The sequence below is a fragment of the Mobula hypostoma genome, chromosome 6, assembly GCF_963921235.1.
Source record: "Mobula hypostoma chromosome 6, sMobHyp1.1, whole genome shotgun sequence".
In the NCBI taxonomy this organism is placed as follows: Eukaryota; Metazoa; Chordata; class Chondrichthyes; order Myliobatiformes; family Myliobatidae; genus Mobula; species Mobula hypostoma.
Window position 1 is genome coordinate 147,986,318 of NC_086102.1, and position 20,639 is coordinate 148,006,956.

The 20,639-nt window shown below is 40.6% G+C and overlaps 1 protein-coding gene across 1 annotated transcript in view; it reads left to right on the top strand.

Annotated features, from left to right (window-relative positions):
* dnah7 (dynein, axonemal, heavy chain 7) overlaps window positions 1–20,639 on the top strand; it is a 288,894-nt gene that overhangs the window by 141,594 nt on the left and 126,661 nt on the right. The window contains exons 35-39 of the mRNA XM_063051959.1: window positions 2,104–2,301; window positions 4,653–4,808; window positions 5,627–5,795; window positions 15,366–15,492; window positions 18,018–18,237. Of these exons, the coding sequence (XP_062908029.1) occupies window positions 2,104–2,301; window positions 4,653–4,808; window positions 5,627–5,795; window positions 15,366–15,492; window positions 18,018–18,237 (870 nt within the window). The remainder of the gene's footprint in view (window positions 1–2,103; window positions 2,302–4,652; window positions 4,809–5,626; window positions 5,796–15,365; window positions 15,493–18,017; window positions 18,238–20,639) is intronic.

A 20,639-nucleotide genomic window follows, 5' to 3' on the forward strand; every position in this document is an offset into this window, starting at 1 on the left:
AGAAAATGTTTGAAACTCTGGAGGATAACCTACTGAGGCCCTCCGTTGGCTGAGGTTGACCATGGATGTTGCACCCTAGCTGATATACGCAAGCCAGGACAATACAATATTGAGAACAAGCTGTTGCCCATGCAACAAAGACCAATAAAGTTTGGCACCACTGGTGTTGTAGGAGTTGCCAATCAGCGTAGAACTCAAAGTAAGACTGCCTGAGAGACTCCAGCTCTGGGTTTTTCCACAGCTTATTCCCAAAGCCTTCCCGTGAGTGGGTACAGTTGAAAGGCAGTGGAGGTTTGAGATCAGAGTTTTCCTTCTCCTAGATGAGCAGCCTACCATGGCTGTTGAGCCCTAAATGCCTGGAGCGACTCGTTACCTCTTCTCCTGTTAGTAGAAATGGTTCCGCTAGGCCACACATGAAGGACTTGGTTGTCAGAGCCTATTTTGAGATGGATGCTATTGGGAGCATTTAATAGGTAGTGGGAGCTTATCCCTACTACCTCTCCTGGCTGTGACAACCTTAAGGAATCTAAAGGTGATTAAATAATCATGTGTGAAGTGCTTAAGTGGGAGCTGGTCCATTTCCTATGTTTGCATGGGAAGATGTGGGGAGAGGGGTGAAGGCTGGATTGTGGAAATGAAAGAGAGTAATCCAATAAATATAAATGCTGGTTAGGCAGAAGATTAAACCAAGGAAACTTAACTGAGATTTTGAGTTGGGGTCAAGAGGATGTGTGAGGGAGAAATTATTGAGTTAAGTCATTACATTTTTGATAGATTATTAAAATACGTGAGGTCTTTTCTAATATTGCTAGTTACTGAGGAACTGATATTCTGTAGCTAGTGACAGTTTGTAGGTAGTTATCCAGCAGTACGTGATGGTCACTAGGAGGAATGTTTTACTTCGGTTGTCATGGTTGTCAAGGTAGGTAAATGCAACATAAAGTTGTACTTTGGTGTGAATTAGAAATGTTAGAGAAGGCTTTACATAAGCCAAAAAGAAACACTTTACTGAGATAAGATTTGTCTAATTATCAGTACTTGAACTTGAATGCAGAAGAAGGTGGGCCTGGAAATTGGATTTCAACCTCATTTTGTGCATGAAACATAGCAATGTCAACCCCAGAAAAAGTATAGTGAAATTGCCCTAAAATATATTAAAAACAATGTGTGGCTTGAACAATTTTATGGTGTGTGCATTAAAAAGGGACTTATAGTGTTCCTGACTGGAATGGTATGATAACTTTGCAAATGATGCTTCTTTGCTACACTGATCACTGGGAAGGGAGTCAGACCTTTTAGGAACTTCCCCCTTGGCAGGTAATGGCATAACTACATAAAGGTAATTGCAACTGATAATGCGGTGGGGGGAGGGGGTGGGCTTGCAGGTACCTCATTCAATTGCCCTGGTTGAGTCTACTGATGTGAGTAAGGTGTGAAATTCACAATATTGAGAAGATTTGGATCTGAGTGCCTGGTTCTTCTAATTGGAAAGCAATTTTAGTTTTGTAGTCTCTTTCTGCCATGGTTTCTTTCTTATTTAACTTTGACTTCTACATGAAGTTTGACTGAAAAATCTTGTGTATTACCTTGGGGTATTCATTGCTTTAATCCCATTAGGCTCAAGGGATGTTTCATTAACTGACAGAAAATAGGATTTTTCTTAAAGGACCAAGTAAAAACCTTTAACAGCACCCGGCAAGGTTGGAATAGACACATTGTCTTTAAAATGTTCTCCCTTAGGAGTATTTTTAAGCATGTTTTTCTTTCAGCAGTTCCTGAGGCTCATCTTAACCCTAGTCTTATTCTGCTCCATTTATTCTTGCTACTGTTGGGATTACAAGGATGAGCCTCCAAGTTATAAGTCATGTTCTAAACTTTGGATCTTAGGGCAAATGGGAGAACAATTCAGTTGTGCTTCCACTGGTGAAGTAGAATTTTTTAAAAGTTTTACGTAGAATTACAAAACCATAGTATCCCATTACTTTGACTTTGTGGTAGGGGTGCGTAGGGGGATAAGGTTATTTGCATCCGATGTGTGTTCTTTTATTGGTTAATTACTTATTGAATGCACCTAATTTAGTTTTGTTTAATTTTCATTTTTAGGGATCAGGGAGATGGGAACCATGGGCAGAATCATTGAATTCTGTTCCCCCCATTCCAAAGGATGTACAATTCAATGAAATTATAGTACCAACCAAGGATACAGTTCGTTACATGAAACTGATGAAACTTTTGACAACAAATCAGAAGCCTTCAATATTTGTGGGTCCAACTGGAACAGGGAAAAGCGTCTATATCATTGTAAGTTCATTATAGTTCATATATTAAAAGGAAAGTTAATCAGTTGAAGCACTTAATACATTATTTTGAACTGTTACTATTAACCTTAAGATAAAAGCATGAAATTCATTTCTGTTAGAAAAGGTTATTATTGGGTCATAGTCATGTTTTAAAGGAAATTAAGCTTCAATTGCTTCATTGGACAGGAGAGGAGAAGCGCAGCACCGGGGGCAATTAAGCCATTAACAAAGAATTGTAAATGCTCACAGAACTAATTTGTTTTGGATGAACATAAAATAACAACAATGGTCGCAATTCCTCCGTCTCCGCCACATCTGCTCTCAGGATGAGGCTTTTCATTCTAGGACAAGGGAAATGTCTTCCTTTTTTAAAGAAAGGGGCTTCCCTTCCTCCACTATCAACTCTGCTCTTAAACGCATCTCCCCCATTTCACGTACATCTACTCTAACTCCATCCTTCCGCCACCCCACTAGGAATAGGGTTCCCCTGGTCCTCACCTACCACCCCACCAGCCTCCGGGTCCATATTATTCTCCGTAACTTCCGCCACCTCCAACGGGATCCCACCACTAAGCACATCTTTCCCTCCCCCCCCCCGCATGCCGCAGGGATCGCTCCCTACGCAATTCCCTTGTCCATTCGTCCCCCCCATCCCTCCCCACTGATCTCCCTCCTGGCACTTATCCGTGTAAGCGGAACAATGCTACACATGCCCTTACACTTCCTCCCTTACCACCATTCAGGGCCCCAAACAGTCCTTCCAGATGAGGCAACACTTCACCTGTGAGTCGGCTGGGGTGATATACTGTGTCCGGTGCTCCCGATGTGGCCTTTTATATATTGGCGAGACCCAACGCAGACTGGGAGACCGCTTTGCTGAACACCTACGCTCTGTCCGCCAGAGAAAGCAGGATCTCCCAGTGGCCACACATTTTAATTCCACATCCCATTCCCATTCTGACATGTCTATCCATGGCCTCCTCTACTGTAAAGATGAAGCCACACTCAGGTTGGAGGAACAACACCTTATATTCCGTCTGGGTAGCCTCCAACCTGAGGGCATGAACATCAACTTCTCTAACTTCCGCTAATGCCCCACCTCCCCCTCGTACCCCATCTGTTGCTTATTTTTATACACACATTCTTTCTCTCACTCTCCTTTTTCTCCCTCTGTCCCTCTGAATATACCCCTTGCCCATCCTCTGGGTTCCCCCCCCCCGTCTTTCTTCCCGGACCTCCTGTCCCATGATCCTCTCGTATCCCTTTTGCCTATCACCTGTCCAGCTCTTGGCTCTATCCTTCCCCCTCCTGTCTTCTCCTATCATTTTGGATCTCCCCCTCCCCCTCCAACTTTCAAATCCCTTACTCACTCTTCCTTCAGTTAGTCCTGACGAAGGGTCTCGGCCTGAAACGTCGACTGCACCTCTTCCTAGAGACGCTGCCTGGCCTGCTGCGTTCACCAGCAACTTTTATGTGTGTAACAACAATGGTTATAGTTCTAGGCGATCCTGGGAACACAGAGTAATCGCTGCTGGCAGTTAGGGCAGATAACGGCTTCAAATACGGAGGAAATTGGACAGGGTTAAGTAGTAAATGTGTTGAAACCAGTTACTCAAATCTTTTCCATATAATATTTAACAGTTTTAAAAATGTATTTTAACAGCAGATCTAAAAATACTATCTCAAATAGCAGTGCATAGTCAACAACAGTAATGCCATAGTATATAACTGGGCCATTTCTATTGCTGTATGTATTTTGAATTCATAAAATAACAGAATTTTACAGACTAGAGATGGGGGTCTTTTGACCCATTTGAACCTGTATCAACTCTTAGGAATTGTCATCTGACTAGTTCACACTCTCCAGCTCTTCCTTCACACATCTGCAGTTTTTCCACACCTCTCAGATGCTTACTTTTATTGCCTTTTGAAAATTATTGGAACTGCTTTCCTGTATTCATGCTGAAAGTTTCAAATTGTATTAATTAGTTGTGTTTAAAAATGAATCTTCGTCTCCTCACTACTTGTTTTGCCATTCTTTGTCCTCTTGTTTTGGTTCATCTCTCAATGGATAAACTTCTCCTTATGTACTCTGTCAAGATGCTTAATGTTTTTGAACACCTTCATCAAATTACCTTAACTCTGCACTGCTGCTATAATGCATACATTATTAAGTTTTACAAGACATGCTAACAATATTTGCTTGTCATTATCAATCAAAATTGAAGCACATTAACATCTGAAGAATCAAAAGAAAATGGCAATAAAATACATTCGGCAAAGCATTTGAACTGTTAATTATGCCCTCAAGCTAAAATCATTAAATTAATTAATGGTTTGTAATTTTTTCAGGATTTCCTGTTACATCATCTGAACAAAGATATTTACACGCCATTGCTGATTAACTTTTCAGCTCAAACCACTGCGGCTCAGACTCAGAATATTATCATGTCTAAACTGGACAAAAGAAGAAAAGGAGTTTTTGGTCCCCCTCTAGGCAAAAAAATGGTACTGCATTAAAATATTATCACATTTACCAATTATCAAGCAACAGTAGTAAATTGCAGAATTTTTGAATTTATAAAGTCCTTTTGCAGGTATTTTTATCACACTCAAAATATCATGCTAAAATCAAAAACAGATATATAGAAATAGTTGCTGTTAAAGTTTTATGCTTGTTTCTCTGACTGCAGTATATGGAATAAGGAATCATATCTTAACATAAGGGGTTGGCTGTTCTGGGCAGTGATGAAAAGAAGTTTGTTCACTCAGTGTAGTAAATCTTTACAACTGATGCATTGAGCTACTTACCGGGGCTGCTTTGAGGTCGATCACCTATGAATTGTGACTAAGTATGTACTGTATCTCAGAGCTCCATTGTTGCTGGAGCTAGGGATTGAAAGCATGGATAGTGATGATGAGGGAACACCAAAAATGAAAGCAAAAAAGAATTTGCCGTTGCCTTTTAGAAATAAATTCAGGATTATTGTTACTCATGAGGCTTTTAAGTAATGAAGCAGGGTGATTTCACACTCTCAGCACAGCCTGCCACTGTGGCCAGCACTACTGTTTTTGATTAACTTATTTGTGTTAGAAAATTGAAAGAGTTCCATCAGTCACTGGTCTTAAGCATAATATGTGTACAGAAAACTGTCTATAATTTCTTATATATGCATAGGCTATCCAGTGGCATTTAGTGATTGGGGTTTAGTTCAAATTGCTTCCATTTGCTCATCAAAATAAGCTACTACATGATGGATGTTCTTTGTGAAAGTTTTTACAAGTTGCCTTTCATGGTAATTCTATACTTTGACTTCTTATTTCAGGTTGTATTTGTGGATGATGTGAACATGCCACAGCGAGAAGTCTATGGTGCTCAGCCACCAGTTGAACTTCTCCGTCAGTGGTTAGATCATTGGAACTGGTATGATTTAAAGGACTGCAGTATGATTAAACTTGTGGACATACAAATTATATGTGCAATGGGACCACCCGGTGAGTTATGTTAGGATATAGGTGTTCCAGTGGTATTGAACAGTACAGGCTTCTTGGCCTATGATGTTGTGCTGACGTTTTAACATACTCCAAGGTCAAACCAAGTCTTCTTTCCCACAAAGCCCTCCATTTTTCTTTAATCCACATGTCTAAGAATCTCTTAAATGTCTCTAATGTATCTGCCTCTACTACCACCCACAGTAGTCCATTCCATTCATTTGGCACTCTACGTGTAAAAAAAAAGCCTACTTTCGATATTCCCCCTCATACTTTCCTCCAATCACCTAACAAATATGTCCATTTGTATTAGCTATTGTTTTAACTGAAACTAGATTTGATCAGGGAACCTAAAATAAAGGAATCCTTTGGAGGTGGTGATGATAATGTAATAGAATTCGCAAGAGTTTGAAAGGAAGAAGCTAGAATCAGATGTATCAGTGTTACAGCTGAGTAACGTGAACTACAGAGGCAAGAGGGTGGAGCTGACCAAAGTAGATTGGAAGGGGTCTGTGGCAGATATAACAATAGAATTTTTGGGGTCATTCGGAAGATTCAGGATCGGTTCATCCTAAAGTAGAAGAAGCATTCTAAAAGGGGTATGAGAAGAGGATGTTTCCAATAGTGGGAGAGTCCAGGACCAGAGGGCACAGCCTTGAAATGAATGGTGTCCTTATATAACAAAGATGAGGAGGAATCTCTTTAGCCAAAGGCAGTGAATCTGTGGAATTCATCATCACAGGTGGCTGTGGAGGTCAAGTCATTGGGTAACATTTAAGGTGGAGGCTGATGGGTTCTTGATTTTGTGGATGTCAAAGGTTATGGGGCAAAGGCAGGTGAATGAGGTTAAGAGGGAACAATAAATTAGCTATGATCAATGGTGCTAAGACCTGATGTGCTGAATTGCCTAATTCTGTTCCTATGTCTTATGGTCTTATGGAAATTAGTGAGAAGAATATTATTAGTTCAATTTGAAAAATCTGGATTAATTATTGGGTGTCATTACCAACTATAGAGGAATCATTTTTGCAGCAGTGATCCAAAACTGGAAAGTCCAAGGTTGCAAATCAGATCTTCTGCATAGATAATTTGCTCAAATTCTGGTCTTGCTCAAAGTGAAATGTAGTTTTTAAAAATTTTCATACATACAGAATATGAAAATATGTGGCAAGGAGGCAAATTGATCGTACTGTATTACCCTTGAGGAAATGATGGTTTGTTTTTGTATTGAAGTTCAGGAATTCACCTTGTAAAAATATTCCCATACAGTTTTAAGATATAGATTGTTCTGCATCATGTATGCCTGAACTATTATGATGTATTGTCTGGATAGGAAACATATAGATAATGATGTGCTCCTATGCCTGATAGCCATGTACTTAATCCATACATCACAAAATAAGATGTATTCACTTTGAAGATAGGGTGTGTGGTGGTACCTACCTGTACCTTCAATTATCCCTTCAACTGCATCTTGTTATATACTGATACTTTAACTGGTTGGCCTCTGAGGATAAATTTAAATGAAATCATCTTGTATATTAGTTAATTCACCACAGAATCCCAGAATGATCACAGCATGAAAAGTTTGGAGAGCAATTAAGTTAATCCCACACCTTGCCCTTTCTCTGTATTCTTGCAATTTTGCTCCTTTTGAATACTTACCAGGTTCATGCAGCTTGGACATGTCTCCACTCCGGCCACTAGCAATGCATTGCAGATCCTAACCAAATATTGCACAAAATAGTGTTTCTTTACAGCACTGCTGGTTCTTCTACCAATAAGATTCAGACAATGGCTTTTACTTTTTGCCACTTTTGCCTATAAGAAAAATATTTGTCAATGTCTTCACGATCTTAAATACCCTGACAAAATTCTTCAGATTCAAGCAGAGCAACACCAAATTCTCCTGCAAAAGTTACTCATCCCGTGAATTATTTTAGATTGTCATTTCTCAGTTTGTCAGTCATTTTAATTTAAATGGCGTTTGTCAGTAAGCAAGGGCAGCAACACCTCCACCATAATTCTTCCCAACACTGGTGCTCCATAAGGCTGTGAAATCAGTCCCCAACTCTACTGTCTGTACACTCATGAATGAGTGGCTAGCTTCTGCCCTAATTCCATCTACACGTTTGCAGATGATTCTACCGTAGTAGGCCAAATCTCAAATAATGATCAGTCGGAGTACAGGAAGGAGATAGAGTCTAGAGACATGGTGTCATGACAGCAAGCTTCGCTCAATGTCAACACAACAAAAGAGCTAGACATTGACTTCAGGAAAGGGGGCAGTTAAGACCATAAAATATAGCAGGAAAATTAGGCTATTTGGCCCATCAAGTCTTCTCTGCCATTTCATCATGGCTGATCCAATTTTTCTCTCATCTCCAATTTTCTGCCTTCTCCCCATGTACCGTCATGCCCTGACCAATCAAGAATCTATCAACCTCTGCCTTAAATATACATAAACACTGGCCTCCACAGCTACCTGTAACAAAGAATTCCACAGAATCACCACTCTCTAGCTAAAGAAATTCCTCCTCATCTCTGAGGCTGCGTCCCCTGGTCTTAGACACTCCCAACATCCTTTCCACATCCACTCTATGAAGACCTTTCACCACTGGACTGGTTTCAATTAGGTCACCCCTAATTCTTCTGAATTCTCATGAATACAGGCCCAGAGCCATCAAATGCTCTTTATATAACGAGCCATTCAATCCTTGAATAATTTCCATGAATCTCCTTTGAACCCTCTCCAGTTTTAGCGCACCCTTTCTAAGATAAGTGGCCCAAAACTGCTCACAATAACCCAAGTGAGGCCTTACCATTGCATTATAAAGTCTCAACCTTACTTTTATATTCAAGTCCTCCTGAAATGAATTTCATTTTCCTTCCTCATCACAGACTCAACCTGCAAATTATCCTTCAGGGAATCCTGCACGAGGACTTCCAAGTCCCTTCCCATCTAGGTTTTTTGTATTTTCTCTTCATTTAGAAAATGGTCAACCCTTTCATTTCTTCTACCAAAGTATATGACCATGCACTTCCCGACTCTGTATTCCATCTGCCATTTCTTTGCCCATTCTCCTTTTCTGTCTAAGTCCTTCTGAAGCTTCTCTACTTCCTCAAAACTACCTGCCCTCCACCCATCTTCATACTGTCTCCAAACTTTGCATCAAAGCCATTAATTCCATCGTCCAAATCGTTGTCATATAATCTAAAAAGAATTGGTCCCAACACAGACCCCTGTGGAACATCATTAGTCACTGGCAGCCAGTCAGAAAAGGCTTCCTTTATTCCCACTCTTTGCCTCCTGCCAATCAGCCACTGCTTTATCTATGCTAGAATCTTTCCTGTAATGCAATGGGCTCACAACTTGTTAAGCAGTCTCATGTGTGGCACCTTACCAAAAGCCTTCTGAAAATCCAAGTACACAACATCAACCGATTCTCCTTTGTCTATTTGGCTTGGTTATTTCTTCAAAGAATTCCAACGGATTTGTCAGGCAAGATTTTCCCTTGAGGAAACCTTGCTGACGATGGGCTACTTTATCATGTGCCTCCAAGTACCCTGAGACCTCATCCTTAATAATTGACTCCAACATTGTCCCAACCACTGAAGTCAGACTAGCTGGCCTTTAATTTCCTTTCTTCTGCCTCTGACCCTTTTTGAAGAGTGGAGTGTCATTTGCAATTTTTCAGTCTTCCTGAACCATTCCGGAATTTACTGATTCTTGAAAGATTATTACTAATGCCTCCACAAGCCCTTCAGCCACCTCTTTCAGAACCCTGGGGTACACACCACCTGGTCCAGATAACTTATCTACCTTCAGCCCTTTCAGTTTCCCAAGATCCTTCTCTCTAGTTATGGTAACTTCACACACTTCATTCCTCCTGACACCTGGAACTTCCTTCATACTGCTAATGTCTTCCACAGTGAAGAATGATGCAAAATACTTAGTCAGTTAGTTCACCATTTCATTGTCCCCCATTACTACCTCTCCAGCATAATCTTCCAGTGGTCTGTTATCCACTTTTGCCTCTCTTTTACACTTTATATATCTGAATAAACTTTTGCTATCTTCTTTAACATTATTGGCTAGTTTACTTTCGTGTTCCATCTTTACCTTCTTAATGACTTTTTTAGTTGCTTTCTTTTCATTTTTAAAAGCTTCCCAATCCTTTAACTTCTCACTCATTTTTGCTCTATTATAATGCCCTCTCTTTGGCGTTTATGTTGGCTTTGACTTCTCTTGTAGGCCACGGTACTGTCATCATGCCTTTAGAATACTCCTTCCTCTTTGGGATGTATATATCCTGAGTCTTCTGAATTGCTTCCAGAAATTCCAGCCATTGCTGCTCTAACATTATTCCTGTCAGTGTTCTTTTCCAATCATTTCTGGCCAACTCGTCTCTCATGGCTCTGTAATTCCCTTTACTCCACTGTAATACTGGTGCATCTGACTTTAGCTTCTCCTTCTCAAATTTCAGGACAAATTCGATCATATGATCACTTGCCCTGAAGGGCTCTTTTACCTTAAGGTCACTAATCAATTCTGGTTCATTGCATAGCACCCAACCCAGAATAGCTGATCCCCTAGAGGGCTCAACCATGAGCTGCTCTAAAAAGGCATCTTGTAGGCACTCTAGAAATGCACTCTCCTGTAATCCAGCACCAACCTGATTTTCTAAATCTAACTGCATATTGAGTTCCGTCATGGCTATTGTAATATTGCCCTTTTGTCATGCATTTTTTATCTCCTGTTGTAATTTGTAGGCCACATCCTTACTACTCTTTGTGGGGAGGGGGGTCTGTACAGAATTCCCACCTACGTGGACCACGACTTTTGGCTGTTACCCTTCCACTTAAGAATGCTGAGGGCTCAATCCAAGATGTCCTGGGTCCTGACACCTGGGAGGCATCATACCATCTGGGAATCTCGTTCTCGCCCACAAAACCTCCTGTCTATTCCCCTAACGAATCCCCTGTCACCAGAGCATGCCTCTTCTTCCTCCTTCCCTTCTGAGTCACAGAGGCAAACTCAGTGCCAGAAACCCACGACTGTGACTTTCCTCTGTTCGGCCAACACTGCCCCCCCGCCCCAGATAGTATCCAAAGCGATATACCTGTTGTTCAGGGGATGGCCACAGGGGTATTCTACACCGGCTCCTTAACTCCTTTCCCCTTTTGACTGTCACCCAGTTTCTGTGTCCTGCACCTTCAATGTAAATACCTCTCTATAAATCCTATCTCTCACCCAGTCAGCTTCCTGAATGATCTGGACCTCATCCAGTTCCAGCACCAACTCCTTAATGCAGAATATTAGAAGCTGCAGCTGGATGCACTTCTTGCAGTTGTAGTCATCAGGGACACTGGAGATCTCCCTGCCTTCCCACATCCCACAAGAGGAGCATTCCACTATCCTGCCTGTCATCTCTACTGTCCTACATGAGCAGATATAAAGGGGAAAAACACTTTGTGGGTTTCTTTCCTTTGCTTTCTCTGACTGAAGACTCTCTTCGCAGTAGCCTTGAAGAACTTAAGCTTCAAGATCACCACTTTGACTCTGTCTATTCAGACAATGGCCGCTGCGCTTGCCCCTTCATTCCTTTAATTTGCTTTTGCTAATCAATCCCAAATGCAGGTTAGTCGCTGGTCAAAGCTCTTTGTTGCTGTAGCAACTGGCTGCTACCTTTTGTACTCGGGCTGGACCTGATTGAAGTCCCCTCCTCTCAGAACATCCGATGACTGGATTGGCCGCTTGTCAAAGCCCTTTTTCACACACTCCTGTTTACACCAAAGGTGTGGAGGTTGAGAGGGTTGAAAGCTTCCACGTTCCTAGGAGTGAACATCAACAATTGCCCGTCCGGATTCAACCACGTAAGTTGGCAATGTCAGGAAAGCTTAACAGTGGTTCTGCTTCCTCAGGAGGTTAGAGAAATTTGGCATGTCCCCTTTGACTCTCACCATATTTTATTCATGCACCATCCTATCAGGATGCATCATGGTTAGAGTTGTGGACATGGCCAGCATTCTTGGAAACTAACCTCCGCTTCCATGGAGTCTGTCTACACTCCTTGCCACTCTGGTAAAGCAGCCAACATATTCAGAGACCTCACCCACCCTCTCCTCTCCCCGTCCCATTAGGTAGGAGATACAACAGGCTGAAAGCATGTACCTCCAGACTCAAGGACCGCTCCTTTCCTGCTGTTAACACTATTGAGTAGTCCCCAAGAACAATAAGATGGACCCTACCTCACTATGGCATTTTACATGTTATTGTCTGGCTGAATTAAACCTTCTCTGTAACGGTAACACATATTCTTCATTCTGTTATTGTTTTCCCTTGTATTAACTCGATGCACTATTATTATGAAGTTTTCTGTACAGTCAGTTTGCAAAATAGGTTTTTCACTGTACCTCTGTGCATGTAAACCAATTTACCTGTATTATCATTCATGGATCCTAGATACTTTTATAACCATTTCTCTATTTTCCCTGTATCTTTCACTGAGCATTGCACATATGTCATCAGATCCTTCTGTCCTTCTATCCCCTTCAGAATTGATTCTCTGGTTTATATTATTCTTCTCCATTCTTCATACCAAATGATAACATTTAACTCTATCACCTATTTGCCCATTCCACTGACCTGTCTATTATTATGAAGTTCATGATACCGCCGGGTTTTAAGTCATGTGCAGTATAGAAGTTATGCCCTGTACATCTGGTTCCAAGTTGTTAATGTTCATTAAGAAAAAACAGTTCCATAGTACAGGTTGAGTACTCCTTATCCGAAATGCTTGGAACCAGAAGTGTTTCGGATTTCGGATTTTTTTGCGATTTTGAAATATATAATGAGATATAGCTTAGAATTGCCATCATTTCTGACTGTATGCTTCTGATAAGCAGTCTTTGTCTTACGCTTCTTCAACATACACATGTACTTACAGTAAAAATTATTACATACCACTGATATAATGACTATATAATGTGTACAAGGTAACAAAAACAGCACATCAGCCTTGGGAGAATACCTGAATCAGCTGCTGAACAACAAATAACAAAGGTGGGCTTTCAGTCTCCACCTGCGTTTTGATTAAAAGATTTGTATTGTGCTGTTTTTAGTGGTTTTATATAAAGTTTAAAAACAATCAGCACTGTAGACTTGTTCATCGGCAACAATCTTCACAAACTCATCAATGAGTTTCTCCGCTGGTTCATGATCAGCAAATGCATTATCAGCACAAATATTTGCGAGTTTAATGCTGTGCTTTCCTTAAACTTCTGCAACCAACTTGCTGAATATTTACAATTACCTTCAATTTTCAGTTTGTCATGATTGATCTTTGCTACTTTCGTGATCAGCAGACTGTTAAGCAGCATAGTTCACTCAAAACACTGATGAATATATTCTTTCAATACACGATTGAGATCTTTATTTTTATGCAGTATTTTTCTATTTTTCATTAACTTCTGTTCATTACATGTGTGAGGTCATTTCTGAGGACTGTCTGTGGTGTGCAGAGACCTATGTATCACACGGGAATCTTCCCAGTGCATTGTGGAATTTTCCATTTGTGAAGTCATATCAGTGCTCAAAAAAATTTGTATTTCAGAGGTTTCCACATTTTAGATTTTCAGCTAAGGGGTACACAACCTTTACCAGCCTCTGAGGAATTTCATTGTACATCTCACTACTGGTCAAAAGAGATGTTATTTACTCTCTTTTGTTACTGACTAATTTTTGTTGCATCTCTCTTCATTCTGCGGTCTTCAGTCTTAATGACAGACTTATTTTGTCATTTAATCAGACTTTCACAGATTCATATAAACTACATTAACCCACTATTTCTTATAAGTTCTTTATAAAGTAAGTTTAACAAGTTTATTTTAAACAAATCAATGATACCAGTTTCTAATTAATCTACATTTGTCTAGGTGACTGTAATTTATTGTTTTTACAACTTTATCATCATTGGGCTCAGTTATGTCTACATACTTTTTTTGAGCAAGGGGGAACTTTCTATTTTCCACTCACAGAGCATCAAGTCTAGTATGGCAACTATGTTCTGCAGGTTAGTATTTGTTCTGCTTAGTTAGTTCTGGTGCTGGTGCTGCTGAATCTCTCTAGGTGATGAATTTTAGAGTCATCTATCCAGTCTGTGGCCTTGTTACCCTGAGCACCTCTTTCAAATAATGGCCAAAATGGTGAATTACCAGTTCATCACATAATGATTAGAAGTTGGTAGCTACCGACCTCCCTTGACTATATTTAACCTGATGCTTTGATATTTCATGATGTCTGGGAAGCATTTTTCGTTGGTGATTGTGAGGGAGAGGCTTACTCCTGCACTTAAGGGGAAAATGAATGTCAAAGGTACCTGGACTGATTGTAATGTAAAGAAGACAGATGGATTAAAGTACAGTATCTGGATGATGAGTGGTGCTCTGCAGTTGACTTAATAAGATCGTAGTATTATCCTGAACAAAATCCAAGTGTAAGAGAGCCCATATGCTGCGATCCTCTTGTCACCCTTTTGTGTTACAGTTGGGCTTGCTTCCATTCCACAAACCATTAGTTCGCCAGGTTTGCACAGAACTGGCACTCAACATCAGTAAGATGAAAGAGCTGATTATGGACTTTAGGAAGGGTAAGTCGAAGGAGCATACACCAATCCTCAGAGAGGGATCAGAAGTGGAGAGAGTGAGCAGCTTCAAGTTCCTGGCTGTCAAGATCTCTGAGGATCTAACTTGGTCCCAACATATCGATGTAGTCATAAAGAAGACAAAACAGTGGCTATACTTTATGAGGAGTTTGAAGAGATTTGGCATGTCAACTAATACACTCAAAAAGTTCTATAGTTGTACCATAGAGAGCATTCTGACAGACTGCATCACTGTCTGGTATGGAGGGGCTACTGCACAGGACCAAAAGAAGCTGCAAAAGGTTGTAAATCTAGTCAGCTCCATCTTGGGCACTAGCCTACAAAGTACCCAGGACATCTTTAGGGAGCGGTGTCTCGGAAAGGCAGAGTCCATTATTAAGGACCTCCAGCACCCAGGGCATGCCCTTTTCTCACTGTTACCATCAGGAAGGAGATACAGAAGCCTGAAGGCACACATTCAGCGATTCAGGAACAGCTTCTTTCCCCTCTGCCATCTGATTCCTAAATGGACATTGAAGGTTTGGACACTCCCTCACTTTTTTTAATATACAGTATTTCTGTTTTTGCACGTTTTAAAAAATCTATTCAATATATGTAATTGATTTATTTATTATGTTTTATTTTATTCATTATTATTTTTTTCTCTCTCTCTGCTAAATTATGTATTGCATTGAACTGCTGCTGCAGTTAACAAATTTCACGTCACACACTGGTGATAATAAACCGGATTCTGATTCTGAACTGTCAAACCATGTCTGTTTGTGGATAAGAAAATCATCTTCTGGAAAACATCGTATCAAGTGAAAAGGGGCATTCATCAAAATCCCAGAAAAGTAGTCTAAGTTATCACCTTTTTTATTTTAGTATGAATTGTTCAGTGGTATTAATTAAATGATTTTCTTCTTAGGTGGTGGTCGAAACCCAATTACACCACGATTCATGAGGCACTTTAACACCGTGACTATTAACGAGTTTGATGACAAGACTATGTATGTCATTTTCTCTCGGATCCTTAACTGGCAGTTTCATATAAGGTATATTATGCTATTTTAAGGCTTAAATCTTGAAATGAACTGCCCAATATTTCAATCACTTTTAAATAACTATCTTAATCTACATAGAATGTAGATAGGAGATCGCATTGGAGCCTCCTGACTGTTGAAAGGCCTGAACAGAGTAAACATGTAGAGAATATTTCAATTATGGGAGAGTTTAAGACCAGAGGGCATAGCCTCAGAGTAGAAGGACTTCTCTTTAGAGATGAGGAGGAATTTCTTCAGTGAGAAGGTGGAGAATCTATGGAATTCAGTGCCTCAGATGTCTGTGAAGGCCAAGAAAATAATATGACAATCATTCCACATATTTCTAATATGTTCTTCCATGGAAAAAGTTATTCTTTGAAATTTTTAAGGTATATGTTAATTATATCTAATAATTAATAAATAAACTAGTAAGTTGGCTAATTATTCTCACATATACCGAGGTGCTGTGAAATGCTTGTGTTGCATACAGACTGAACATTACAACAGTGCATTGAGGTTGTGCAAGGTAAAACAATAACAGAGTGCAGAATAAAGTGACACAGTTACAGAGAAAATGCAGTGCATGGTCCTAATGAGATAAATTGGAGATCAAGAGTCCATCTTATCCTACTAGGGAGCCGTTTATTAATCTTATAATGGCAGGATAGAAGCTGTCCTTGAACCCGGTAGTATGAACTTTCAGACTTTTGTATCTTCTGCTTGATAGAAAGGGGCAGAAGGGAGAATGTCCAGGGTAGGTGGGGGGTCTTGATTATGCTGGCTGCTTTACCAAGGCTGTAGAAAATGTAGACAAATTACGTTGTGGGGGATGCTGGTTTCCGTGATGTGATTTGTCCATAACTGTGTATTCCTCGTGGTCACAGGCAGAACTATTTTCATACCAAGCCATGATGCAACCAGATAGGATACTTTCTATGGGGCTGTGATTAAAAATTTGTTAGGGTCAAAGCTGACATACCAAATTTCTTTAGCCTCCTGAGGAAGTTGAAGTGCTGGGGAGCTTTCTTGCCCATGGCATCAACTTGGTTGGGTCAGGACAGGCTATTCGTGATGTTCACTTCCAGCAATTTAAAGCTCTCAATCAGAACCATTGATATATACAAGATCATGTGCACTGCTCTCATTCCTGCTGTCATGTCATTAGACTCCTTATGTCCTCTCTGTAACTCTGACTTATTGGTATTTGGGATGTCGGCCACTTCAGTGATATCATCCGCAAACTTGTAGAGGGAGTTAGATCAGGAGTTACATAACAGTGGACAACAAATTTTTTCAAAAGTGTTGCTTCTTCAGAATTTTGTTTTGTTTATGATAGACTGCTTGAAGATGAACACAAATATAATTTCAGACCACTTGTATCACGTAGGAATTTGAGGAAACAACAAATTAACTTTTATTGAATATAATGTGTTTAATTGCATAATGGTGCTGATGCTTTGCAATAGTTCAACTAAGTTAAAAATATTTTGTTAATGATTTTCATTTGTACTCAGTGTCTGAGGCTTCTCGCTTAAGTGTCCAAAAATAATTCGCCAGCATTGATGGATTTCAGTTGCCCTGGTATCTTTTCTCCATGACCACAATGTCCTGGTGAAACCTTTCACCATGCTCGTCACTAACAGCGCCAAGATTTGCAGGGAAGAAGTCTAAATGGATGCAGAAAATGAATCTTTAGTGGCATGTTGCATTTCATGGTTTTATATGCTTGAAGCATGCTTTCAACCAGCTGCGTGTAGATTGGTGCTCTGTAGATGTCGAGAAAAATTTCAACACTTCCTTGAAAGCCTTCCATGTGATTTTCTCTGGTCCCACTAGAAATTCTTCAAATTGCCTGTCATTGATGACCTGTTTGATTTGTGGACCAACAACAATGTTTTTCCTTAATCTTGGCATGAGTTATTCTGGGAAGCATCTGTTTCAAATATCAAAATCCTTCATAGAAATTTTTGTGCCTGGTGATAGCAAATTCCATTCTTACAGTCCTGAACCCAATAATTATTACTAAAACCTGTCCTGCCATGCAGCAGCCACGCCACCCAAGCATGCCTGGACAAGATAGGAAACTCTCCATCTTACATTGTAGGCAACAGTTTAATTGACTTGAATTATGAATTAAAATAATAAACATAATTGATTTAAAAAATGGTGCGTGATAGGGAAATTTCATGGTGATTTTCATGATCAGTAGCCCAAGATTCATAAGATACACCTAAAGCTATTCAGGAAGCAAAGTCTTTGTTGTCCAGTGTAATGAATAAAATGAATGTATAATTAGGGTCTAAGGATGCAGCCTTATAGAGCACCCGTGTTTAAAATAATTGTGACAGAAGTATAGCTGCCTGTCCTTACTGATTGCAGTCTGTTGCTCAGGAATCCAAGGATCCATTTATAAAAGGAGGTATTGAGTTCCATATCTAGGAGTTTGGAAATGAGTTGCTTGGAATTATAGTATTGAAGAGGAGCTGGTCAATAACAGCAGTTTAATTATATACCTATTTTGCATCTGTCTTTATTAGGTTTACTTTCCCACCTGAATTTGAATCTCTGACTAAGCAGGTCATTCGTGCCACTTTGTACGTTTACAAAGAAGCAATGAAGAATCTCCTGCCAACTCCAGCCAAGTCTCACTATCTCTTTAATCTGCGGGATTTCTCCCGTGTTATTCAAGGGGTGTGCCTTTCCAGTCCTCAGACAGCAGGAACTCCAGCTGCAATTAAGCGCCTTTGGGTTCATGAGGTGAATTCTTTTTTTTAAATAGAACAAGTTCTGAATATTGTTGATTAAATTTCAGTAAAATTAGTGGCCTTGCTGGTCAAATGAAAGTTATGCTGATAAATATGAAAATTGAAAATATGTTTGCTTCTGGAAATAATTTATTGTTTCAATATGGTAAGCCAGTTAGCCACTCAAATCAGTATCATTTATTTACAAAATCCTCGTTGAATATATCCCAATTCTACTTAAAATTGTTCCCAAGTACCATTACCTACCTAACAATGATCTGTCTTGGTTTTGAAATTTTTAATTGACATACCTACAAAAACTTTTGGAAAGGAAGAGTAATTCACACTCTGTGTGAAGAAGTGAAGAAATACCACCTGAGTGACAAGATTTAAAGTTGCTATGATCTTTTATTTTATATCTTTCATTGGAAGAAATGGGTTCCACCTACCATACTAAATTCTATGAAGTTAATTATGTCAATTAGGTTGCCCTTTGACATAATGGCAATATAATTTGTCATTTTAATCTTTTGAACATTAGACCATTTAGGAATTTTTTAAAGAATACCAAACAAGAGAATCTGCAGATGCTGGAAATCCGAGCAACATACACAAAGTGCTAGAGGAACTCAGCAGGCCAGGCAGCATCTATGGAAAAATGTACAGTTGATGTATTGGGCCAAGACCTTTTTTTATATGCTCCTTTAGGGCCCATTCACTTTTGCAACCGTAGCATGAGTTATACCACTTTTTGTTCGTTCAAATTTATTGTCATAGGCATACATCATACATACACATGGTTTAAATAGTATGAAAATTGGCTTTTTGCAGCTGCAGCATCACAGTGCATTACAAACATAAATTAGCATAAACTTAACATAAATTATACACTCGCTTGCGTCATACACCGGGTGCTCTCTTCAGTTACCTGATGAGGTAACCGTAGCCTTTGGTCAGGAGCAGATATCGTCAGGTGGTGCCCAACCTTTCTACACCATTGTTTCGACCGCTAACCACTGCACTGTCTGGTGGGCAGATCAGCAGTAGTGGCCAAGTCACTGCCCATCTGCTTTTGACTTCCAGCTCAACTCCTCTTGCTTGCTCCATATCCAGCAAGAAGCTTCCTCCCCCATCTTGCATGCTGCTTGGTTCTTACTCTTTTCATCAAGGCCCAGTATAGACAGCAACCTCCATGCCGGCCTTATCAGGAACCCTCTATAGCCGATCTCCACGGGGAATAGCCATGTCTGTCATCTTTTGTCCCTGCACTCCTGGACTAAGGACTGGTACATCAGGGCCTTCCTCTCGTGAGCCTCCTTGCATTCTTCCTCCCAGGGTACTGTGAGCTCCATCAGGATGATCTTCTCGTCTTTGGTGGACCACAGTACAATGTCTGGTTGAAGTGTAATTTGCACTACCTCTGTGAACTGCAGCTTCCTCCTCACATCGACCCCTATCTCCCATGATTTGACAGTTTGCAGCAGACTGGATTTAGGCCTCTTTGATTAAATGACTGCTCTGTTTGCCTCTCTGCCAGCTAGTCTCTTTTTACACCTCTCCCGCTCCAGTGTGTCAGCAAGGGATGGCAGGACCTGTTGTGGTGTTACCTATGTTGTCCCTGTGTTAAAGCTGTTTTGCATCCTGACGGTAGGGTGTATTGAACCCCGCTGACCACAAAGCTTACAGTTAGGGTCCTCTCTGAGTCCATGTGTGCAGCTATGATGGTGTAGGGACAGTGTCATACATGGACTGTAGGAGGAAAGAACTATGGAAGGGCTCCAGTCTCCAAAGCTCTGCCCAAGTGATCTTGTGCTTGGGAAGATCCCATTTTGTCCAGACACCCTGTGACCCCAACTCCACTGCCTTCGAAACCCTCCTTTGATCCTTGCAGTTCCATACCTCTGCCTGGACTATGTCACGCCTATCCCATCCCTTGCACTTGCACTCCCCCATCGTTGGAAGTATGCAGAGCCAAGTCCTTGCTGGCCCAGGCATGGGATGTTAATGATGTCTGTCAATTACAGGGGTTCACTGCCTGGTCTGTGGCCGAGTTGGTGGCTCACTTTTATCCCGGTCTTGTTGTGACTCCTGCTTGGTTTATTACCTTGTCATCGGAGCCTCTCAGAGTTAACGCAACTCTACACTTTGCCGTCTTAAACTCCTCTGCTACCGATGACAACGGAAGCTGTAGCTGGTCTGATCTTATGTAGAGCTCCACTGAAGAAAAACGTGGGGAGGGGGGATCCCTAGCCACCTCTGCAGGTGCTTGTTGACTTTCCTCCCGATGCCTTCCACAGTGGTCATTGGGAACTCGTACACCGTGAAAAGCCAGAGCAGTCTTGGTAGAAGACCCTGTTGGTAGAGCCAAGCTTTAAGTTTACCAGGGAGTTTGGTTTTGTCGATCTTCAGCCACTA